Source organism: Corylus avellana, chromosome ca11 (genome assembly GCF_901000735.1).
Source record: "Corylus avellana chromosome ca11, CavTom2PMs-1.0".
Lineage (NCBI taxonomy): Eukaryota > Viridiplantae > Streptophyta > Magnoliopsida > Fagales > Betulaceae > Corylus > Corylus avellana.
The window spans coordinates 5,276,703-5,303,515 of record NC_081551.1 but is presented as its reverse complement, the minus strand read 5'-3'; the positions used below and the strand labels follow the sequence as shown (position 1 = coordinate 5,303,515).

The 26,813-nt window shown below is 35.7% G+C and overlaps 1 protein-coding gene across 1 annotated transcript; it reads left to right on the top strand.

Annotated features, from left to right (window-relative positions):
• The first annotated feature begins 10,448 nt into the window (after nt 1-10,448).
• Nucleotides 10,449-18,342, top strand: LOC132165752 (probable inactive receptor kinase At5g10020). The gene is made up of 3 exons (XM_059576430.1): nt 10,449-11,612; nt 13,388-15,052; nt 17,541-18,342. Exons 1-3 carry the CDS (start codon nt 10,676-10,678, stop codon nt 18,116-18,118), a joined length of 3,180 nt encoding a protein of 1,059 aa, XP_059432413.1. The 5' UTR covers nt 10,449-10,675; the 3' UTR covers nt 18,119-18,342.
• Nucleotides 18,343-26,813: the final 8,471 nt, after the last annotated feature.

Genomic DNA, 26,813 nt, shown 5'->3' with positions numbered 1-26,813 from the left:
CTTTCTTTGGTGGAAATTGTAATGATGGTTGTGAACCTCAAAAATTAAGTTATTATTTGTCAAAAAATGAAAATGGAGAAGAAGATTCATGGAAATAGCAACTGGCTTTTTTAACCCGACCCATGAATTTTATTTATTTATTTTTTGGTTGCAAGTAAGATAAGATTTCATTAAATTAATAACGAAGCAAAATACACAAAAGAAGTGGTGGGGTTTTAACGTTTTGTGAGTTTGATGCTAGTTATGAGACTCTATGTGGTGAATAATCGATTGTCTAGTTTTATTATCTTTCTTTGTTAATTTCCTTATCAACTTCAATTTAGAATAAGTAGACTGTCTATAAAAGCCATTTACTCCCTTTAATTAATTACATTGTAAGTTGTGATTGCTCTGGTTTTTTTATCTTGGTGAGACGTTAATCCTTTTATCTTTATTTATTCTTAATCTGTTTGCGTGACAAGCCTTCCCTTGTTGCATCAGGGACTCTCCTCCCTAGATGCTTGCAATGAAGGAGGCTTCCCTTGTTGCATCAGGGACTCTCCTCCCTAGATACTTGCAATAAAGGAGGAAAATGCTCTCACTTGAAAGACGAGAAGACTCTCGTAGAGAAAAGGATTCTATTCTCTCTCTAAAAAGCTGTTGATAATGTTTACATTATTGGTCATAAAATGATTATATTAGTTGGTCAAAGGCTTGCTTTTTTGCTAATAGTAAACTATATATATATATATATATATATTGGGTTTAGGGCAATTACATGGTCTAAACACTCTTGAAATTCACCCAGCTTAAAAAGAGTATTTGTATTTACTTATAAAGAAAGACAATAAGAACATTAGTACCAAAAAGTAAAGATGATATTTTAAAAACAAATGTTCTAAATGTTTGTAATGGTCCTGGAGAATGCCATTAAAATAACAATTAATTCCTAAAGATTCCCACATGGTCATGTTCTCCTCTCCTGCTCTTCCTGACAATAATTTTGCAAGCATGTGAGAGAGAGAGAGAGAGAGAGAGAGAGAGAGTGCATTTTACCACCAACTCATTTGACTTTCCATTGTTCTAGTTCTTGAAGCCAGGTCTGCTGAACCCAAATGAGAAAAAAAGTAATTGTTAATCTCCTAACTCACACCAACCAAGAAGTATGTTGGAAGAGAGCATAAGCATTTAAGTTAGTCTTACTTTTTCATAAACTAGTTGTTAGTAGTCTACTTCAAGAAGGATCCAATGGTTGATTTGAAGAAAAAAAAGTTAGATGGAAATGGAGAAATATCAAGTCTCTTTCAAGAATTAATTTTGTTTTTGCTCAAAGCTGCAAACAACTATCTATAGAGTCAAGTTCAAGATGCGTCAAATCTATGAATTAGGATCATCTCTATTTCATTTGAACTAAAGAATATTCAGTTAGTTATAGTGAAGGGGTGTTTTTGTTCTCTCAAAAAGTGAAAAGACAAAATTACCCTCCACTATAACTAACTGGAGAGGACCCTATTCCCAAATCTACTTGCTAGAAAATTTACAGTTAATGGGATCTAATAGGATGACACCCATATTTCTATGGTATAAAAATATTGCTCTTGTTGCCTTGCCATGAGAGCATTCTCAGCAGCTTCATCGTCATTTTTCCTACATTTAAGGATTCAAACTACTTTTTGCTTCCCTATGTCAAAATACACTCTAGTAGCTTCCCTTAATCATTCTATATATCATTAAAATATTTATTCTTTTAATTATATTATATATATGAGAGGAGAGATGAGAGAGAATTGTGAGAGGAGAGAGAGAAAAGAGAGAATCATTTTTTATTTTATTTTAATAATCATAAGGATTGTAATAGTGGAACATAAAACATTGAGTTTCACTATAGCAATCAAAATGTTTATGATTCATTTACGAAGTCTGCTGTAGGACTTTTTTTGCGATTTTTTGGACATGTTCCCTAAGTTTAGGGAATAGATGAGATAGAAATTGTCTTTTAAGATACATTTTTTTTTTCTCCCACTTCCAAATTCTTGATTTGAGAATGCAGCACTGTGTGCGAAAGTAGAGAAATGTATGAGTTGCTGCTGCTGCTGCTGCTAGAGCCTTTCATATATGCCCACAGCATCCACTCTGTTTAATCATTCCAAAAGAAAGCAAGAAACCCTATTCGATCAGCTAAACATTTTTTCTTGTATTGTAATCTTCAAGATATTGACTTGTGATTATTTAAAAGTTTTCAGTAGTTGAATAGGGTTTCAATAAATCAGACTGCAAATCGTGAAAGTATAGTTCTTCAGAAAAGCTATAACTTGACAGTGAAGAATTATGCTTGCGTCATTACAGGATATGATTGGCTGTTTTCTTTCTTCAGATCTGCCCATATATATGATTGGATTTGAGAGGCAAAATGATTAAACATATATATAATTATCAATGATTCAATTTTATAACGATGGTTATATATGCTACTCTTCACACTCATATACATCGATTGACGTGACGTATTTTAAGTGACTTTTTATGTCAATCACTTAAGAAAAAAATAGAAAAAAATTACTTAAAAGTTAAAACACATCACGCCAACGAATATGAAATCAGAGTGTGATAAATGGGTGTGAAAAGTAAGCCTCACGGTTCCCATATGATTGAATACTTTGAGCTAGAAAGACATATTGTTCGAAACTACCAAGCTATATATATCCCTTCTCGATCAAGCAAAATCAATCATACATTAAAGTTTGGAACTTCTTTGCTCCACGAATTACAAGAACACCATCGGATCCCTTGAAAGGCAATTTACAGTAGAAGAAGTTATAGTGTTCAAGGAAGAGAGTTGGTGTAGATATAATCTTCATTCTCGAAAACATTCTCTTCCGACCTATCATTTCCTTCTTTGCATTCAACAGCCCCCTCGCTGCACTCTGCTCTTCCCTGCATGCATCGATCATACCCATTATCAAAGTTTTGCTAAACAAATGTTATTCGTAGAGAGAGAGAGAGAGGTTACCGCATTTACAGAACTTTGTGCAGATCCCACCGGCATTTCAGTGGTATCTGATTTCCCTTGAGAAACAAATATCAAATAGTAAAAGAGAACCAAAAAGAGAGAGACAAAGAGTCTTGAAAATCTCATGGTACTTGCTCTGAAACCCTGTAATGGAAGATGTGAAAACAAACAAGTACTAATATATATATATATATAAAGATTGGATTAGTTGTATTACAGAATATTGTACCAAGAAGCTTTCAAGATCATGTCGGTGCTGTCTGTCTCTTCTTCTTAACACCCTCTCTCTCTCTCTCTCTCTCTCTCTCTATATATATATATATATATAAAAGGTAATTACCTTTTCTCCCATCAACTACAACGCATTTTTACTTTCCCCCATGAACTACCAATTGTACTACTTGACCTTATGAATTACCATTTTGTACCTAAAACTTCCATTCCGTTTGTCAAAGGCGTCATTCTGTCAATCAAAGGCGTTAACTCAGACGGTCAACCAGTCACTTTACCCCTATGAACTACAACGTATTGTCACTTTGCCTCAATGAACTACAACATACTGTTACTTTGACTGTCTGAGTTAACTCCTTTGACTGACGAAAGAGGAGTTTTGGATACAAAATAGTAGTTTATGAGGTATCGGGTAGTACAGTTGGTAGTTCATGGGAAAAAGTGAAAATGCATTGTAGTTGATGGGGGAAAAGGTAATTACCCCCTCTCTCTCTCTCTCTCTCTATATATATATATATATATATATGAAGTTTGCAAGTGTTATCTTCTTTTGACCCTGTCTCCTGATTCCTTAGCAGCAAGCTCGATCCTCAAGAACATGGGTTGGCTTATCTTGGTGCCTTGTCACTAAAGTATACATAGAGAAATTGAAGTGAGGGACTTGTTTGGTCTCCAAGATTCCTCAGTTCTCACTTGGCATCAGGTGCATGCGCGCTTCCGCCCACCTTCATCCAAAAAGTGTTAAATCTTGCCATTTGAGCATTGATCAATGTGCATAAAACAAGGGTTTTTACCATCAAGGGTAGTTTAATGGTCTAAGAAAATTTTCAAGTAATTAGGTAAGTATTAGGGTGTGGGTTCAAATTTTCACAATGAAAAATTTTCATGCCTGATTAGTATAAGCCACATTGGTTCTTATTGATGCCTTGGTGGGGCGGATGGTTGAGCTATGACTCAGTTGATTTTGAGGGTGCACCTGCGACTTTCGCAGTCTAGCTTCCTCCTGAGCAGTCCCTCACGGGTTGGTGCTACTATGGTCACGCCCAGCTAAAATAGTCACAATTGGTCACCGGCCCTCTCCAACCTTTAAAGAATAAAGAAAACAAAAAGGGTGTTTTTCTTTTCTTTTCTTTCTAAGCAATACATTTAAAAAAGGACACATATTTCAGGATTCCTCAATACAAATGTACACATTTGGTGACTAAGTGTACACAGTTGTACGTTAGCATTTCTGCTAATTTTGATTGCTTTTCAGGTTGAGAAAGACTTCAGAGAGTGGCTGATGTCTCTGACAATCAGGGCAATGGACCAATCTCACATAATCATGGGCTGGTTGATGGCAAAGTTAACAACAAGTCTAGAGTCCCCTTTCAAAATAAGAGCTTGAGGATATAAGATGAGGTTGCCAAAAGTGCTGCATAGGCTTCACCCAGGTTTACTTTTGAAGGAGGAAGCTTAACCGAATGAGCTGCCAGAATATTGCCTTGATGATCAGTAATAAGCGCATGCAGAAGCAACAGAAAAGGTTTTTTTTCTTCTGATAGCAACATCAGAATTTGCTTTTAGAGTGCAAGGGGGAATCTTGCCAATTCTAATATGAGACCAAGAGTGTAGGAGGCTCTAATGCCTACACAAGACTCCTTTAAATAGGCTTGTATTTTTAAGTAATTGTCCACCTTAGTATAAAAGGCTTATTAGTCTATATTGCTACATTCAAGAAGGATTGTTCACTATTGAAACTAGTGGCTCATATTCAGAGTAATATTAGAACCATAGTGGAAGCGAGGTATTTTGGAAATTTCTAAAATATGTTCGTACAATTAGAGTTTTCCTAGATATATGTTATGTTGTAACCCTGAATCATTAATAGAAAAATACAACTGCACTCTCTGTAGATGTAAGCACATTGTCAAACCACGTAAATCTGTGTCTCGACTCTCTCTTAATCTCTCTCTTTTCAATTTCATATTATTTATCATTATTGTGCACAGTAACAACATCCACCTTAGGTATTATAAGGGCAATGTGAGTATGATTAAGAATCCCTGAATGAATTTTACTACACTATCTTGCACCATAGTTCATGAAGGGCCTCTTGCAATCCATCCTCAAGGGCAATGTTTTTCGGTGTAGGAGACTTTTGCTGGATTTCATCTGGGGCCAATAGAATAGCCTTGATTTTGTCCTGAAAGTTCCCAAATCTTGAGAGTTTTTTTTTTTTTTTTTTTTTTGCTTTCCATTTTTGGCTCAAAATGTATGCTTGAGAGCCTTGAATTTTCTCTTTCCAAGCACTTGCTACAACAAAATAGTTGGTTATAAACTTATATCCCAAGTCCAGAAGGCCCCAAATTTGAAAGGCTTATGTAAATGGGAATAATATATATATATATATATATATATATATATATATGTGTGTGTGTGTGTGTGTGTAAGTTATGTTATGATCATGGATTTTACCTATAATGGAAAATGTCATATTTCATGTCTTGCATTTATAAATTATGTTACCTTATGAAAGATGCTATTTAGAACCCCAAAAAAAAAAATGCAGCCAAATATTCAGCAATATATATCAATTAAAAAAAAAAAAAATACTGTAGTAATATAAAATTCAAACCACTAGAAGATATAAATAATTATCACATTAACAACATAGTTTTTGTTGATGAAGTGGAAACCGTACCATTTGACACTCAAAGGTAAAACCATTCTTGGACAATCAAACTTAGAAAATCATTATAAAAAAAAAAAAAAAATACTATACTTACAATGGACTTACAAACACTCTTGTAATGCCAAGATTATTTGTGTGCATACATGCTCTTCGCTCGCCTTCCTGCCACCTCAACAGGCGTTAGCTCCTCACTCGCCTATCTTCTTTCTTGGATTTCCTTACCGACCTACCGATAGACTTCAGTTCGATCATAGATGTTGCAACATTAACTTGGTTTGAAACAAATTCCGAGATACCTATGTTCAAGGCTCACACCATAGATGATCTCTTGGCACACAACTCTAAGCACCCATTATATGACACACTCACTCAATTGTGCTTAGCTCACAAAGCTATCTAGTGATCTCCTTTGAGAGTTTTTTGGCAATCATGTATTGGAGAGCTCTATAAAGAATGATCAAAACCAGCTTTAAAAAGGAAAAGTCGGTTTCTGTTTTGTATGATGGACTCCGGACATGAAGGTTGAATATCTTAATTATGAGACAAATTCATTGCATATGAAGGTTGAATTTATTTTTTTCTTGATAGGGTTTAGCTTCCATCTTGAAGTAATAATGGGACAACATATTGGGGTAGTTGCTTCCATATCCATCAATGAAGTAATAGAGCAACTTCTTTCAAGTCGTACAAGTCAAGCTTGGGCTAAAGTTGTAAGTACCTTTACTAGTAGGCAAGAACAACATATTGGAAAGCTTTTTTTCTTTTCCTAAAGCTAGTGTGCAAGTCCCATGGAGTGTTTGAATAAAGGCATGCCAATAGCACTTAGAATTTGTGAAAAGTATTGGGAGGACCTGATAAAGCTTGAGCATTGCCTTCTAGCTACTTGCTATCATGAACTTCAGATGGTGATATTTGTTAAATCACCATTCATCTCAAAATATTAAGTTAATAAAAAACGATGAATTTAATTAATTAATTGACAATCCTCGTACTAGTGAGTTGAAATTCACTTTCAACAAGTGGGATTTAACATGTAGAATATTTACCTGAAATGAAGTAATGGAGTAACTTTAAAGTTAAGGTTCTAACTCAAGGTTTCAGTTCAAATACTATGCTATAAGCTGATAGAAAAATGTTGCATTTAATCATTTAATTAATACTTTAACAACGTTAATATTTCATCTTGCTTGCTTGCTGATTAGAATGATCAATGGAATCACTTAAAGATTATTGGACAAACAACATTTTGAATTGATTTATTAGTTATTGTCTTTTTTTTTTGGTTCATTAGAACCAAATGAACTTTATAAATAACAAAGTGGAAATGAGTCCTTCCCCAAGAGCCCTAAACCACATTGCCTCACTTTAGCCCCCAATATATATATATATATATATATATATATATATATATAAATCTCTCCTAAAATATATATTTTTATCAATAAAACTCCTTCAAAATTATTTTTTGTCACTCTTTCCAGAAATTAAATATTTTTAAATATTGTCATATATTATAACCCACAAACCAATAATGAAAATTGATATCTACAAAAAAAAAAAAAAAAAAAAGATAAAGAAAATTGAAAAGCAACGTGGACATAATCATCAGTACAAAGACCGTTCATGGTCACTCACTATTTTGTCCCTACTCTGCGATGTTTGACCTTTCTTTGACAGCAAATCGTAGCCGTCCAACAAAAGATTGCATCTTCCAGACAAATTAGTACTTAAAACTCCAAATCCCCCTGAAGGGTCACTCAATCCCATTGGCAGTGACCAGTCATTGGATGGGGGCCCTCAAGATTGAAAGTTCCTTTTCCCCCTTTTTGTTAGGGGTTAATTTTTATTTATTTATTTGGTTTTTTATTTTTTATTTTTTCTCTCTTTTTATTTTATTTTATTTTATTTTTTCCTTATCCTGATCCTATATGAATATTAATTTTTTTAAAAGGTTAAAAAAAATAAAAAATTACCCATTGTTCCTTAAAAAAATTAATATTCATGCATGATCAGAAGAACACCAAAAAAAACAGTAATATTTCTTAACATTAAATCCCTGATTTTTTATTATTGAAATGTAAACACAGTTGTCAACAAGTTATGAACTCCTTTTATGAAGCTTGTTTTCATCTCTTTTGCCAAACATTAAGTTAAAAAAAAAAAAAAAAGTTATTTAATACACTGTTATACGATTGAGATGACGTGACAGTGAAAATCAGTATTTAAATCAATAAGAGCTTATAAAAAGTAAAAATTAATTGTATGACAATCGTATAACAGTCTATATATATATATATATATATTAAAAAAAAAGAAAAAAAAAAGTAATTGCATATGATTGAGATGACGTGATGATGTAAATCAGTATTTAGATCAATAAAAGTTTATAAAAAAGGAAAAAATTAATCGCTAAATAATATTTAAAAGAAAAAAGAAAAAAGTAATTGCATACATTAGGAGACTTGAATGAAGAGATACGATTGGAATGTCAAAAATTTCTGCATTTGAAATGGGAGTGATTAGCAGTGATGACATGCATCCATCTCACATGCTGAATTGCTGTTTGGTTCATCATATTATACTTGGCTCTCACCATTGCTAACATGCACCTCCCCTTGACGCATTGACCAATAAACGGCGTTAATTTCTCCTTCGCTGAGCTGTGTTCCACTACATTCCTTCCTTATTTGTCTTGCGTGTCTGTTTGTACAACTATACCATCACCCTCCGCCGGTAACGCTTAATATCATTGACGTCGATTTGTTAATCACAGCTTGAGTGAAGATCAAGAAAACAAATCATTCATTGCCTGCCTTAATCCTTTGAGAGGATATTTTTAAAAGAAGAGTGTTACCGTTTTTTTTTTTTTTTTTTTTTTTTAATTTAGGGTGAATATTATTATTATTATTATTTTTAAAAAAAATGAGGAATTGACGGGGTAAGTTTTTATTTTTATAAAATAATATTTATATAGAATCATGAGAACACTTGAAGAAACGGTAGCATTTCTCTTTTGAAAATGAGAAATGATTTTTTTTTTTTTTTTTTTTTTTCTCTATTGGTCTTCTTTGATCCTACTTCTCAAATTTATTATTGAATTTGTGAGAGAGATCCACTTAATCCTTGAGGATATTTTCAAAACGAGAAATGATTCTTTTTCATTGTATTTGTTCTCTTTTGTCTAATTCTTACAAATCTACCATTAAATTTGTAGGATATTAGATGGGAGATGACAGATAGAAAAAATCAAGGAAAATGATTACTTTCCTCAATTCTTACTCTAGTCCTTTTCTCATTCTCGTCAAATTTAAAATTACCACCGGATCTCTAAACCCATACATGAGAATCACATAAGCTCTACAGATCTAATAGTAATTTTGAAAATTTGAAAAATAGGGGAAAAATCAAGAAATGATGTATATATAGCAGCAACATGTCTCAAAAACCATATTAACATGTCTCTTTCAAAATTATTCTATACATAATTATTTTGATTCATGCAATTTAAAAGTAGCAATTTTCCAACGTACTATTAAAAAACACCACTTTTAAAAACGCAGCTAAACGTTTATGAAATTGCAGTATGTCTTTACAAATAGCGTGCTTAAAAAAAACACATTCATGCGATTTGAAAACATAATCTTTTCTATATTTTAAGACTATATATATTTTTATAATTTAATTTGAAATTACACTTTTAAACACACTTTATCATCCTACCTAACTTTTTTTGTTTTGTTTTTTTGTGATATTATTATTTACTACCTAACTTTAATACTGCATACAAAAAGTCAAAACAAATCTGTACTACCGTACCTTTTTTGAAAAAAAAAAATAAAAAAAAAATATATTTAAGTGTCACACCCAATTATGGCAATAAGATGCAAATCGAAACTCCTGTTAAAAAAAAAAAAAAAAAAAATACTGATGAGATTTGTAAGAACTTTTAACTAGGAGACAAGGAATAAAACAGAGAAAAAAAAAAATTGATAATGGATTTGAAAAGTGTTTGTTTTGAAAGTCATATTACTGTTGAGAGGATACCAGGAAAACACTAGGAGAACACCTAATATTTTTCTATATAAAATGTGAAGTAATTTTTTTTTTTTTTTTTTTTTTTTATGGGTTTTGAATTTTTTTGGTAATGATTTAAAAAAGGGGAGAGTATTTTTAATTTTTAAAATAGAAAAATATATTCAAAAACCATTGACAAACCAGATAATATATATATATATATATATATATATATATATATTGAGATTTATATATTTATTTGGAGGTATTAAATAATGATGGATAAGTGGAAACAAGAAAATATAAGTAGTGTGCAGGCCAGGAAATGCAGATTTGTTGTTAACAACCAACCATGTGCGAGATTGACCTCCGGTAAAAGCACGAGAACAAAAGAGGCCGAACCAGTTAACGGCGTCAAATTCCCCCCGTGAAAAGCCATGTGAGTGGGGGCCTGAGCGAAACAGGGAGAGAGAGAGAGACTGAGAGGGAGCTTTGTCCTTTACAGACTGTAGTTACTCACCCCAACCAACCAACGCTCTACACCTGACAGAACCGCCATTTTTAACAGATTTTTCCGTCGCCTACTACTCTCTCTAAACCCATTTCCGTCTCGTCCAAAACTCGTATGCTTATATGCATAAAACCCTAGCTGTCCTCTCACTCTCTCTCTCTTTGAGATTCTAGGGTTTCGAGAACTCTCACTCCCCACACACACTCTGTTTCTATGTCTCGATGAATTTTTAGGGGGGTTTCTACATTGAGGTCCAATGAATCTCTCACTCCTTCTCACCACTTTCTCTCTCTACATTCTCTCTCTAGCGCTGCTGGTCAGCTCTATCTCCGACTTGGAGCTTCGATCCCTGCTCGAATTCAAGAAAGGGATCCAGGACGACCCGCTTGGGAAAGTCACGACGTCCTGGGACCCGAACGGGGTCTCGCGTGAGGACCCCAATGCCTGCCCCAAATGGAACGGCGTCTTCTGCGACGAAGTCTCCGGCAATGTTACCGGCATCGTCCTCGACCGCCTTGGCCTGTACGGCGAGGTCAAGTTCCACACTCTCACCGGCCTCCAGATGCTCAAGAATCTCAGCATCTCCGGAAACCACTTCACGGGTCGGGTCGAACCGGTGCTCGGGACCATCCCCACGTTGCAGCATTTGGATCTATCCGATAACAACTTCTACGGGCCGATCCCGGCCCGCATGAACGACTTGTGGGGACTGAATTACCTCAATTTGTCGGTCAACAAGTTCGAAGGCGGGTTTCCGAGCGGAATTCGAAACTTGCAGCAGCTGAAGACGTTGGATTTGCATGGAAACCAGCTCTGGGGTGACATTGCGATTGTGTTATCGGAGTTGAGGAATGTGGAGTATGTGGATTTGAGTTACAACAACTTTTCCGGTGGGATTTCGTTGAGTTTAGAGAATATATCGAGCTTGGCCAACACAGTTCACCATTTGAATTTGTCCCACAACAAATTGAATGGTGGGTTTTTCAAGAATGAATCCATCGAATTGTTCCGGAACTTGAAGGTTTTAGATTTTGGAGATAATCAGATTAGTGGAGAGCTACCTTCTTTGGGGTCGTTGCTGAATTTGCGGGTTTTAAGATTGGGGAGTAATCAGTTGTTCGGGTCAATACCGGAGGAATTACTGGAGAGTTCTGTGTTGGAGGAATTGGATCTTAGTGGCAATGGGTTTACAGGTAAATAATTACTCCTTGTTCAATTACCAATTGCTTGAGCAAAAGCTTTCGAAAAAAAAAAATGTAATGAGATTGATATTTAAGATGACGGAGACCGGGAGTTTTCTTCATTTAACGTATTTGTCGAAGTAAGATTGCTATGTATGACTCAGACATAAGTAACGTCGATGTGTAGATCAGTCTCAACCCTTTTTGCCTAAGCTCAGGACCCAGAGCCTTAGGTTTTTGGAAGTAACATTACGTTTATGGTTTGCTTTGCTTTTCTGTTTTTGGGGTCTTGATAGACATTATATCCATATCAAAAGTGTCGACGGTGTTAATGGTGATCCAGAGTTGAAAGCTGAGGGGTATAGGTCCTTCTGTCTGTTGTGGCGTAAACCTGAACAGTTTAGGTGTAAACATAGCTGATTCTTCAAGTAACATTGCATGGTAGGAAATAGAGATGGAATAAAAGACAAAGTGCCCTTTGTTTTCGGTGTAGTAAATTCTGAAAAAAATTTGCACTTATCAAAATGAGAATTTTTTACAAATTTGTAACTATCAAATTCGTCTCTGGTGAAAATTTTTAGCTTTCTATTCACAAATTTAAGTTTGCAAACATTGTTATTGGATCTGATATTTCTAGGTGGAGACCTTTCATTTTGAAGGACAAGATTCAAACCTAAGGCCTATCCGAACACAGCCACCCTCTTACCACCTGACTTGAGGTCAAGAGAACTTAAATGCATTAACACATGTTCATTTATAAGATTTAAGTTCAAAAACAGTTGCAATGGATTCAAGAAAAATTGCACTGTAGGACTGTGGCTCTAATTCCTTTTCGTAACTCTAAAGCAAAAAAAACCTTAGATGAAGATTAGATGCCAATATCAAACAATGAGCATGTTTTAGATGTGCTTCACACCAAAGGTCAAGCTTGCAGTAGGAAGATATATATGGCTTTGAAGCTGTCTGTCAAGGTGTAAATGTTAAACTACATGAAGGTGAGCTACACTTTCCTACTTATAGTAGAGAGGATGGGTTGCAGGGATTGACTATCAACTACCTGTAAGATCCAACCAGTTATCAATCTATAAATCCTAAGCCCTTACCCCACCACTGTAAACCCCAACGTCTTCGTTGTGTCACCTAAGTTCCTAACCCTAGCCCACCAAATTGCATACGGAGGTTGCTTTCCAAATCTGTCGAACGTCATTAGAAAAAAAAATTTAAACTTATAATCATATAACAAGCTAAAAAGAAAAACTAAGCATATGTGTTTAGAAAAAAAGGGACTTTTTGCATGCTTGTCACTGCATCAAAATGTCCAGTTTTCTGCTATTGAACTTCACCCCTTATCAGTGATTAATCAAGTCATAAAGCAGGTGATATGTCCTAGAGTCTTGGGGAAATTCTTGCACCATTGAATACATCACCCTAGCTCAGAAAAAGAAGAAGAAGAAGATTACATCACTATATCAGCTGAGCTTCTTGCACTGGTAACTGTTTTAGGATAGTATATATAAAACTTATATCGTCGCTTCTAGGTTGGATATACTTGTTTTGGTTTTCTTATGTGTATTCCATCTTGGAGTAATCATGTTTTGACTCTTCACTTTTCTGATATTTGTGGATGCTTATAGTATTAATTAAATGTCTTTCTTCCATACTTGTCACAAATTGGCATTACATCCTGTTAGAAATAGGTGGTCGTAAACCTTATAGTTCTCATTATCTGCATATATGCTCAACCATGTACCAAAAATAATCGATATTCTCCATTTTTATGTGTACAGGTTCAGTTCTCGGAATTAACTCCACAACTTTGAATGTTTTGAATCTTTCCTCAAATAGTTTATCAGGCTCTTTGCCCATTTTTGTGAAAAGTTGTGTAATAATGGACTTAAGCAGAAATATGATCAATGGTGACATATCCGTTATGCAAAATTGGGTGTCTGCACTACAGGTTCTTGATTTGAGTTCAAACAATCTGTCGGGAAACTTTCCAAACATGACGTCTCAGTTTGATAGAATAACTACTCTTACTCTCAGAAATAATTCCCTAGTTGGTACCTTGCCTTCGACACTGGGGTCCCTTCGTAGCTTGTCCTTAGTTGACCTCAGTTTAAATGAACTCAGTGGGCCAATTCCTGATAGTTTCTTCACTTCAGATACCTTGACAAGACTGAACCTCTCAGGAAATCAATTTTCAGGACCAATTCCTCTTCCAGGTTCACATGCAAGTGAATTATTAGTTCAAACTCCATATATGCAGCAGATGGAGTATCTTGATCTCTCTGGTAATAACTTGACAGGTGCCTTGTCTTCAGACATAGGTGAAATTGCAAGTCTCAAATTACTGAATCTAGCATGGAATGGATTTTCAGGGCAGATGCCAAGTGCACTGAACAAACTCAATAGGCTGGAGTACCTCGATCTATCTCACAACAAATTTGTGGGTGAAATACCTGATAAGCTTCCATCCAGCTTAAATGTATTCAATGTGTCTTATAATGAACTAACTGGCAAAGTTCCTGAAAATTTGAGAAGGTTTCCTACGTCTTCATTTCGTCCTGGAAATGAAAAGCTCGACATTCCTGGTGGCTCTTCGGGATCAAATTCTGTTACAGATCCAAATTCTAATGGAGGGAAGCATCATAGTTCTAAGGGGAGTATTAGGTTAGCAATCATTCTTGCTTCCATTGGTGCTGCTGCGATGATTGTTTTTGTTTTAGTGGCTTATCACCAAGCACATCTTAAAGAATTTCGTGGAAGAAGTGGATTTAGTGATCAGAATACAGGGAGAGATGTAAAGTTCGGAAGATTTTCCCGGTCTTCCCTCTTTAAGTCTCAGAGAGATGTTCAACCCCCACCAACTTCCTTGAGTTTTTCGACTGATCACTTGCTGACTTCAAATTCAAGGGCATTACCTGGGCAGACAACTCAATCTGCTGAGCATGTTTTACCTGAGGGAGTAGCCACTAGTTCAGCATCCCTGAATCCTAATGTGCTAGATAATCATCACGCAACATCTGGAAGGAAATCCTCTCCAGGTTCCCCGCTATCTTCCTCACCCCGTTTTATAGAGGTGTCTGAACAACCTGTGTTGTTGGATGTGTATTCACCAGATAGGTTGGCTGGAGAATTGTTCTTCCTGGATACTTCACTGGCATTCACAGCTGAGGAGTTATCTCGTGCTCCGGCAGAAGTACTTGGTAGAAGCAGCCATGGCACCCTGTATAAAGCTACTCTAGATAGTGGACGTATGTTGACTGTGAAGTGGTTACGGGTGGGGCTTGTAAAACATAAGAAAGAATTTGCGAGAGAAGTTAAAAGGATTGGCTCCATAAGGCATCCACACCTTGTTCCATTACAAGCATACTATTGGGGGCCCAGAGAACAAGAGAGGCTTCTTTTAGCGGATTATATACGGGGAGATAGCTTGGCCCTACATCTTTATGGTAAGAGCCCTGAAAATTTCCCCCAGTAATGGGTTTATCTGTGATGTTTGTCTTTGTGATTGTCTTATATCAGTCAAGTCCATGCAATTATTTGATCATATTTCCAATTCTTTCAGTATCATGTACAGGCGTGTTTAAAGAATATATTATTGTCTTGCCACATAGTGACTGTTGTATGCTTTGTCTGGTATATTCTTGTCAGTCTTGGGAGGAATGTTTGAGTCTATGTCAATGCAGGTGTATGTATTAACCTGACATGGGATTCTAGAGCTGAGCTTTGCCTTTTGATATCAAACTGCTCATCTAGCTTTACGGCATTGTATCTGACCAATTGTCCCATAATGAATGGTGTTTTGGGAAACTCTTCTAAAATATCTTTACTAGTTACTGTTCTTGAATAAACTTGTAGTGGGCAGTTTTTATTAAAAATTATAGTATCTGACTATGCATTTGTTTATATGGTTAGAAATACCAGTTAGAAAAAAAACTTGCCATCTTAAAATCTCAGCCGATTTAAAGACGGTTGATTTAAAATTCAGATTTTTATTTATTTTTTTCATCCCAAAAGAGCTTCTCTTAAGTTGCAGAAATATTAACTTTGCCTACCTTTCTATTTCATCTTAAGCTTCTATATTTAGCCAAAACAGATAGTTGGATTTATTATCTTAGTGGACTTAATCAAAGTGGAAGTGAGCTGCTGAGTTTACCGTTTTAAGTGTACACAAAGTCATAGTTGTCTGATTAAGCTTGCACTGAGTCTAACATGGGTTTTAGTATCTGTGGGATAAATATCATACTATTTGGTAGCCTATGCGGGAGATTAAAAGATTGTAGTTGCAGTCCAATTTGTAATACCATAATGATGTTTTAGATCCAAGATCCGTGGGTCACTTTTATGAAGTTCAAAAATGTTATCTTGCCTACATCTTTACAAGTTGCTATTGATTGACTTTAGCATCACACTTTCATTAGATAATTTACTTCGTAATTTTATGGCAATGATGTAATTATATTTATACAACGATAAGAAAATGGAATGGTTACTGTATGAGACCTTAATTAAAAAAGACTTGTAATTATAAGCGGTAAATGAATAATCTCTTGGTGATAACGATTCTATCGCTGTAGATGATACTATTTCTAGATCGTTTGATTAGCATATCCTTTTATGTGGAAAAATATTGAGTGAATAATGGTTTGGAATTATCTTGTTTTAGACAACTAGGCAGTGATCCTGTTGGATGATACTTTGCATGGATTTTAAGATTTTAGGATTTGTTACCTGCTAATCCTTAGATATGATTAGTTACCTGATACAGGCAGGAAGTTGTGAGAGAATTGTTTCCAGTAAAACTTTGGCTTTACTTCCAGATGAATAATTCAGTTTATGGTGGAAATCTTAGTTTTCAAAAAAGAAACTTAGGTTTTATTAAATTTGTATTTGTAAGAAAAGAGTTGACTTGTCTGAATGCTGGTTCTCGTAGAAGTTACATTGCCTTGCATTCTAGCTTCAGCTTGGCCCAATAAAATGTTACCTACAACGTGGTATGGAGACAGGGACGTGGTATCCCTCTAAATCCGGTGGTACGACTAGAACTTGGTTTGCTATTTGGGACTGTGTATGCATCGAGTGTTGATTTGGGTCGCTTCAGTTAAATTTGCAATAAGCACGTATATATGGACAAGTTTTTATGGTTTATGGGTAGGTATGTACATATGTATTTATAAACACATAAAATCAATCAATTGCAAGTCCTTATCTCCTTTCTTTTTTCTTTATCTTCCCCAGATATTATAATTTCTTTTACCAAGTTTTAGCTGGATATCCCATCTTTCTCCGATAATGATGAACAGTTATAAACACAGTATGTTAGAATAGTCAATTTTGGGGAATTGGAACATCAGAGTACCATGAATCAGACACAATGATCCGACAGTTTGCAGGGTGGTAAAGGGATCTGGTAACTCTGATCTGATACATGTAGGACTGCACTCACAGTTCACGGTGCATTCCATGAGACTCATGCCTCGAATTCCGCATGGAGCCAGAGGGTTAGTACAGGCAGATAATAAGTAAATGGTTGGCAGTGACAATCATAGTTAAAATGATGCAGAAGTTGCTAGTCTACAGTAGGATGGTATCTCATATGATTTTCAAAAATATCCTAGGGCATGTCAAATGCTCGGCAACTTGTCTAGTGTCTAGTAGTTAACAAAGCGCTGGTTTTCGTGTGTAACACTGGTAATAGCAACTTTCCTAATGTTTGATTATCCTATATGTTGGCAGGCTGAAAGCTTTAGTTTTTGAGGTGCCCTATGCTACAAGGCCTTCTAGTGGGCTTTTTAGGACACAGAATTGGGTTTCATACCTAAAATAGTCTGGCATCTTGATTTACACATGCTTGTACACTTGTGTATGCAGGAGTATTTGACATGCAATGAGCTTTATCTTAGTTATTAAGTATTTTTTTCAATATATATCATGCAGAATCCACACCTCGGAGATACTCCCCATTATCATTCAGTCAAAGACTAAAAGTTGGCATGGACGTTGCCCGCTGCCTGTTGTTCCTTCATGATAGAGGCTTGCCACATGGAAACCTGAAACCAACAAATATAGTCTTGGAAGGCCCCGAGTACAATGCTCGCCTTACCGATTATGGTCTTCACCGCCTCATGACGTCAGCTGGCATTGCAGAGCAAATATTAAATCTGGGAGCACTTGGATACTGTGCACCAGAACTTGCTTCTGCAGTTAAACCAGTGCCATCATTCAAGGCAGATGTGTATGCACTTGGGGTGATTCTAATGGAACTGTTAACCAGGAGAAGTGCCGGTGACATAATATCAGGCCAGTCTGGGGCTGTTGACCTTACAGATTGGGTTCGACTATGCGATCAGGAAGGACGGAGAATGGACTGTATTGACAGAGACATTTCAGGTGGGGAAGAGCCTTCCACAGCAATGGATGAATTGCTTGGAATATCAATCAGGTGTATTCTCCCTGTAAATGAGAGGCCTAACATCAGACAAGTCCTCGATGATCTTTGCTCCATATCTGTTTGAAATTTTTGTACATGCGTCTTGGAATTAGTTTTTTTTCATTCCTTGACCCAATTATTGTTTTTCTCCTTAATTCTTTTCTCCTTAATTGGTTTCAAGCCTTCTGATTTTGGGCTAATTTTCACATTCTTTTGTTAATTTGGAAATCTTGTTGTAAAGAGACGTGCCATCCACTGATCATTTGACAGTGCTTGGGTTTGATCAAAAGTGAAAAAGGATTGCGATTCTTTGGGGGGTTCTCTTTTGGCAGGTAGAGCCTAGCTAGCTTGGTTCACAACATCAAAGGGACTTATTTGGCCGCTTTATTTCTTCCTTTTGTAATTATTTATATTATTAGTATTATTATTATTATTATTTACCAAGTTACAGAATCTGATGAAGGAAGCAATAGGCAATTTCATTCTCTCATTTAGCTTCAAAAGCACGTGAAGTGTCTCTACGAGAAAAGCATTGTGTTCTCGACTTTTAAAGACAATGGCAAAAGAGTAGCTACTCGGGACTGGTTTAGGAGATGCTGTAAACCATACAATTGGAATGGACGGTGCTGATTTGCTTGCCATTTTTTTTTTTTCTCTGTATAGATGCTAGCCAGTAGTTACATGCATTCGTACAGATACATGAATGATCGGTATATTTATGTGTATATATTATTCACTTCCTGTATACTTGAGATTCTATTTTTTGTAATAAAATATTTTTATAATACATTAAAAAAAAAAAGAGGGTAAATGCATATGTAAATATTAATAGGAAAAAAAAATACAATTTACTTCTTGAGTTTTGGCCCGTTTTCGAAAGTTCCTTTCAGTTTCTAATCTTTTCAATAATAATTGAATGCTTTTTCAATCAGATTACTCCGTAAGATTTTCCATTAATTTCCTAACAGAAGTCGTGTGAAATGTAAACCATACCGCCATAATTAAAAAAAAAAAAAAAAAAAAACCGGACTATGAAAAGCACAAAAACATAAAACACTAACCAAATTCCACTCAAGCCTACATCTCAAATTCATCTCTGTCTAACTCCAACTCACAGAAAAACACCCTAATTATCTTCCTCTATTGCACGATATACCATTCAGGCATTTCATAGAACACCCGCTCGGCATCTCCAAAATCCCCACAATTACCCTAATTCAACAAGATGATACTCCCAACAAAGACATCCATCCATGTCCCAGCTTTAAGACAAACCTATGAATCTTCATTCTCTTCCAGAATGAAGATTCATAGGTATAATCAAAAGGCAAAAGCCCTGCACTAGCGTCACATATTAAGATCAATATTGACATTGACTTTTACCATTCCACCCAAGGGGGACAAGAATGGACTAAACAAAACACACCCAAAGAATGAAACATCAATTGGCAGGAACGAAACCTCAAAATTGAACCCAATAAAACTAAAATACACATAGAAAATCTTTAAAAATTCGTCCACTTTCTCCATGCCCACATAAGACCATGAATTTCTTGTATATATTTATATATCAAAACAAATGTGGAAAAAATTAATTGAACCTAATGAACTAGAAATTTACATGGAAGCCATGAGAAAATTACTTCAAGACAGAATACACAAAAGAAAACAAAACTCCGATGTACTGCCGATAATTTGACAGGTCGTCAAAATTGAAAGAAAAAATAAAGTAGATGATTGGACAAACCATCTTGAAAGAGAAGCGCAATACCAGCGGATCCTCAACTCCGATTGGAAAGAGCCCAAGGCGTTAACGACACTTTCTTGAAAGAGAAGCGCTCAATGCTTGAAACACTTGAACCAAGATCTCGGACTTGGTTTTGGAGATTTCCGATGATGACAAGCAATGCAAGATTAGGGTGAGGACCAGCGGGATTGCCCGGAGTGCCCAACCCGTTTGTGATCCTGCAACTGCAAGGGATTTCGCACTCAACCCATTTGAAAAACGCGAAGATATACCTACGAGGACGGAAACGATCACCAAGATTAGAAGCACAGGGACTCCTAAGCCCGAAGAGGCCCAAAACCCACTTCCTCGCGTGCCCGATCTGGTAGATACTCTGTTCGGCGCAGTCCACCATTGGATCTGAGTTGGGTCCACATCGACTCGGTTTGGCGCAGTCCACCATCGGATCTGAGTTGGGTCTGCGCCCAGATATGGACCCGTCCGCTCCACCGAGCCGAGATTCCGTTCTTGATCAGGGTTCTGCCTTTGGGCGGCGCGATGGTTCGACGCCATTTCCCTGGGCCCCTTCCGCCTTTTTCTTAGAATCTTGACAAGGCCCACGGCGAGGTTATTGGACGGAGTTTTCGGGGCCGTGGAGGACTGGGTCTTGCGGCTGGAGGGCGCTTTGAAGAATCGCCCCATGACGAGGTTCGTAGGGTCCGCCGCGTGGCTATTATAGTCGGCCATGAGAGCTGGCTCGATCGGTGCTTGGAACAAAGTGCGCTTCAATTCTCTAGAACACAAAGATTAATGAAAGGCTTTTCTTGATTATCAATTTCAGGGATTTTCTTGAAGAGTAGAAACCGGGCGCGCTAAAATTCTCTCAAACACAGAGGTTGAACCAGTTTCGTGGAATTTTCTTGATTATATATAGCCGTTGGAGTCTTGCAACGGCCATTTGAGTTTGAATTAGAATTCCGTGATGTTGATTTACAATTATGCCCCCACTCACAGGGGCTTTTTCTGCCCGCTCTTTCTATTCTTCCAACGTATTGATATTATGCGATTTTTGGCTTCAACCTTTTTTTATTAAATAATTCAATTAATGATTTAGGTTCAAAATATTTTCAGCATTTTATGGTTTTTGGTTAATTAGGCTTGAAAATTTCAGTCAACTATAAAACATTTTCAATCGTAATATACGTACCCTATTATTTTCCATGATTATTTTTTTCCTTTTTTAAGGCGTAATATATTTTTCGGCCAGAATTTCTCTCTTTAAACCTTCCCTCCACGTGAACATCCATATTTGGTTCATATTCTCCTATATTTTTAATAGATCAACAATTAGATTTGTGGGGTCCACCATTGACTTATGTGGATTCCACATAAGTTTACAAATTTAATAGTTGATTGTAAGAGAATATGGACAAAATATAAAAAATTTATTGACCGCTAGCATTTCTCAATTTCAAATACCATCCTTTCTAGTTTCTCCCATGCACTCACACCAACCTTTGTCAAAGTCACCATGCACATTAATCACTACAAACCAAACAAAAAAAAAAAAATGTTTTCAAGAAGAGAAAATGCCATTTTGTATACATTTGCTTGATTTTAGTTTTGGTGTTTTGAAGGAGTTTTAAGTGGGTGTTGTTCTTGATGAGGTAATGTTTGTTAGGAGACTTCATTATAGTGTTGTGGTTTTCGATCCTATTTAGAGCTTTTTTTATGTTAATTGAGATGTTATGATGTTTTGTTTGGGTAGCAAGAAGAATGGTTTTTGGTTATGTTGAACTATGGTTGTGATGATAATAGTAGTGTATTAATGATGTCGGTGTGTTACGTTTTAAGTTTTGGAGATTGTATTTGTTAGATTATATGTAGTGTTGTCTCACATGTATTATGTATATGTAGTGTCTGTATTATTGGCATATATATATAGGCCCCTTTTGTGCAGTATTCTATGTGATTCAATATACAATATTATTTTCAATATGGTACTAAAACATAGTTTCTAAATCACCTTTTAAACCTGTTCTCTTTCTTTCCGAACTCCTGTCTTTTATTTATTTATTTATTTTTTTGGCATAGCTAGTGTTTTTTGGCGAATCCACCTCTTTGTCCGTATCGGTTCTCCGCCTTCTCCTCACAGTTTCTAGCAGGTGACAACACCGCTCGAAACCTCAGAAGACAACCATTTTAGAGCCACTGAGTACAACTTCATTAGAGTTTTCACTCTCCCACACACGCTGCCTAGAGTCTCTGCCGTTCCACCATAGGCCACCACCGTCATTCAATTACGTCCGTAGGACCTCTATTTGGCAGCTCTTCGTCTGGTGACTCCAGATCCACCGCAAACGTCATTGTCCAAGCCGCCATGCGCCCTCATGCGCCGCTCAACCATTAGCGTGTGATTCCTATGCACCCAGGCGCCACCACCTCTATCGTGTGTGCACTACACGCGCCAAGTTCTCTACTGCAGTCCAGTCACGTGTCAACTTCTCAAAGTGCCAAGTCAGAGTGGTTGGATGCAAGGGAAGTGTTTTGATGGTAAAATTGAAGTGGTTGGCCATGAGGGGCAGTGTTTTAGGTTGTGCTTGGTGTGTGGTGTAATGAAGGAAGACAAAAGCTAGGGTTTGGTGTGTTTTTGGGCGCAAGAAGATATTGTCAGTGTTTTGATCAAATTAGGGTTTGATCAATCGAACATGTCACAAAATGGCTTGATTGAACCCTTGAGCACACCTCGTTCAATGAAATTTGTTGGGGGAAAATTTTTGAAAGAGAGAAAGAGTGTACATTGAGTAGGGTTAAAGAGTAGTCAATGTAAAGTGGGTAATAATTTAAAGAGTAGTCAATGTAAAGAGTAGTCAAGTTTTATGAGTAAACCCCAACAGAGAGTGGGATAAGTTTCATAAGAGGATTCAGAGAGGTTAGATATGAAGTAGAGGTTTAGGGTTTGATGGATTAAACCTTAACTAGTAACGCAATAATTTTCAGACAACGAAGCGACATGCATTTTTTAGGATATTAATTGTTAAAGTAATGATTAAATGATTAAATTCACCTCCAATTAGCTTAAGCTTTTGAGATAACTGGTGATTTAACATAGTATCAGAGCCTAACACAGGACAAATGCGGCTTACACTACTTACCCCGTGACAAGGACCTGAAAAAATACTGGCTTGCATGTGGGGGAGGATGTTGAGGAATAATTTCACATTACCTGTAGACAAGATCTTGAGCATATTTATAAGGAATGAACAAGCCTCTCTTATTGAACCGGTTTTATGAAATGAGTTAAGCCCACGAATTTCTTCATTAATGAGGGTTAAGTAAGTGCGGCAAGTAAACTACCTTCAACGCAGTAAAATTATTTTTCATGAAAACTATTTATTAGTATTTGTATAGTAGAAAAAAAAAATGAAATGTTAATTTAATGTGATATGAGCCCATGCTTTTAAATAGTTATTGCATGACTTGAAACATCTATTCAGTTTTATAAAAAAATAAGAAAAAAGAAAAAAGAAAAAAGAAAAAGAAAAGTTGAGAGTTTTAATAACGAGTTTTAAGTTGAAGTTAGAAAGTAGAATTTAACGGTAAGAACAAATAGAAAAAACACTCGTTAAATTTTAGTAATATATAGTAAAGAGAACAATCAAAAGATCGAGCAAGTGTGTTTGACCCTATGACATAGAATCAGTAAGTAACCAGTATCGTGTGAAAGGTTAGTGGTTGCCTGAAAGAAGACGCAACCACCACATGAGGGTGTAAGTTACGACATAGGATTCTATCCTTTGGTGAGCCACCCACGACGTCAGCATAATCATGGCATATGCAACCTATAACGTTAGCACAATCAAGATCAAACATATGAGTAATTTTACTTCTTCTTGAATCATTTTTGTGTTTATTCAAAAAAATGAGGTGACTTTTAAAATTATCATTTGATTAAAATTTAATATTGATTAATCACAAATCTAATGGTGATCTTAGGAGTCATATCATTTTAAAAAAAACACAAAAATAACACGAAAATCTTATAACATTACTTATGCCTAGATGTGTCGTCCCAGTTAGTTTTGGCATGTCGCACAATCACAATAGGGCCTAAATGCCTAAGAGAAGTGCATCAACCCTAAGTCGCACGAGAGGAAGGCCCAGGTTGATTTGTGAAATAGATCATTGGATTTGAATAGCTAATCTTAGATATAGCTATTCCTTTTATTTAGTAACACTCAATTTTTGAAAATAATCTATTCTCATGGGACTACTAATCCTATAAACAGAGTTAGGTAAGTCACTTAAAAAACCCTATGGGATTCCTTAAAAAAAAAAAAAAAAAAACCCTATGGGATTAATCCTTTCCTGAAGTCCCATGGGATTAATGTTATAAGCTTTTTTAGAATTCTCCTAGAGTCATCCTAAATGTGATGTGGCTTTTAAAATTACTAATAGATTAAAAGTTAATAAATTACATTTCAAATTTAACGGTAATTTTAAAAGTTACATCACATTTTGAATGACTATAAAAGAACTTTAAAAAGACTTATACCATTATTCTGATTCATTACACATATATAATTTAATTAATGCACTCGATTATAATATCAAGTGGTCCAGCTAGCTCCTTTACAACAATCTTGTCTATATCATCCTCGTACCAAACACATTTATTTAAAGTTCCACATTGATTCATTGAATGTTCAAGGAAAATACCGGTGCATGTTCAAGTTCACAATTTCTCCCTATATTTTGACCACTAAATCCACGTGTCTAGCAAACAAAAATTGTTATTTCACATCACCCTTTGAAAGTACAGTAATTGCCAACACTCGACTGTTTAGCAAACAAGTCAAGCTCAAGAGTACTATTTAAGGGCTTGACTCATAAAAGCAAGCTAAGTACAGTCAAAGAAGTATTTTTTTCAAACATTATAGTGAATATGATTATTTATTTTAAAAGTTTAAATTGAGAAAAAAATAATTGATTTAATCATTTATTAATATTATAATACTAATTCTCTCATGAATTTAATTATATAATGTATACTTTAACATCTGATATATTCATGTGGGGAGCCAAACATCACCTCAAGTATTATTGTTTTTATAAGTAACGTCAGAAGTTATATTTTATTTTCTATAATACTAATGTGACAATCCTAACAAAATCTTAGATCAATACTTATTATTTTAAAAAAAAAAATCAAAGATTGGTTGGGACACGTCAGCAATGGGGGATAATTGTAGGATTACTCTCTCTCTCTCTCTCTCTCTCTATATATATATATATATATATATATTGGTTGAAAATTGAGGGTAAATTGTAGAGTTAAGGTTTGAACTCAAGACTTCAATTCCAATACTTACTAAAATTAAATTGAAAATTAAAAGACTATCTTGATCGAACACTATACAATCGAGGTTGCAATCAAGAACTTCTGTTCTTCAATTTTAACCAATATTTAAACCATACTTTAGATCCGACGTCAATCCCAAACTTAAACCTTACAACTCAACACATTTTGACGTTGAATTTACCAACACTAAAACCTAACTGACGAACTCTATTAATTACAATTGTAGTTTAGATAAAAATGAAAAATCTGATCATAAAAGCTCTAATCTATCATCAATTATTACAAAGGTGAGATATGTACTCACTACAGAGTTGTTGTACATTGTGGTCCTTACCATGTGCCTGTCTCCTACAACAATAGTTCACATGTTAATTGAGATGCTATGATGTTTTTTTGGGGTAGCAAGAGGAACGGTTTTTGGTTATGTTGAACTATGGTTCTGATGAAAATAGTAGTGTATTAATGATGATAATAGTAGTGAATTAAGACGACTGTTTCAGAGCTGCAGAGTACAGCTTCATCAAAGTTTTCATGCTCTCACACACACAGCCCAGAGTCTTCGCCATTTCGCCATAGGCCGCCACCGTCGTTCAATTATGTCGGCAGGACCTCTGTTCAACAACTCTTCCTCCGACGATTTCATATCCGCCGCGAACGCCACTACCTGAGTAGCCATGTGTCCTTAACCACTCAACCATCAGCGCGTGATTCCTATGCGCCTAGGCGCCGCTGCCTCTGCCACGCACCAAGTTCTCTACCGCAGTCCAGCCGCTTGATTAGCTTCTCAGAGTGCCAATTTAGAGTGGTTGGAAGCAAGGGAAGTGTTTTGATGGTAAAAATGAAGTCGTTGGTCATGAGGGGTGGTGTTTTAGGTTGTGCTTGGTGTGTGGTGTAATGAAGGAAGATAAAAGCTAGGGTTTGGTGTGATTTTGGGTGCGGAAAATATTGTCAGAGTGTTTTGATCAAATTAGGGTCTGATCGATTGAACCCTTGATCACACCTCGTTCGATCAAACTTGTCAAGGGATAAATTTTGAAAGAGAGAAAGAGTGTACAGTGAGTAGGGGGGTTAAGAGTAGTCAATGTAAACTAGGGTAATAATTGTTTTATTAGTAAACCCCAACTGAGACTGGTATAAGTTTCATAGATAAGAGGATTCAAAGAGGTTAGATATGAAGTAGAGGTTTTTTTGATGGATTAAACCTTAACTGGTAACGCAATAATTTTCTGACAAGTGACAACGACTGCGACTTGCGTTTTTTAGGGTATTAATGAGGGTTAAGTAAGTGCTGTAAGTAAACTAACTTCAAAGTAGTAAAAATATTTTTCATGAAAACTATGTATTAGTATTTGTATAGTAGAAAAAAAAAAAAGAAATGTTAATTTGATGTGATATGATGAGCCCATGTTTTTAAATAGTTATTGCATGACTTGAAACATCTATCGATCAGTTAAAAGAAAAAAAAAAAAAGTTGAGTTTTAATAAAAAGTTTTAAGATAAAGTTATAAAGTAGAATTTAACAGTAAGAACAAATAGAAAAGACACTCGTTAAATTTTAGTAATATTTAGTAAAGAGAAGAATCAAAAGATTACGTGTGTATGACCCTATGATATAGAATTAGTAACAGTAAGTAACCAGTATCGTGTGAAAAAAAGTTAGTGGTTGCCTTAGAGAAGACGCAACCACATGAG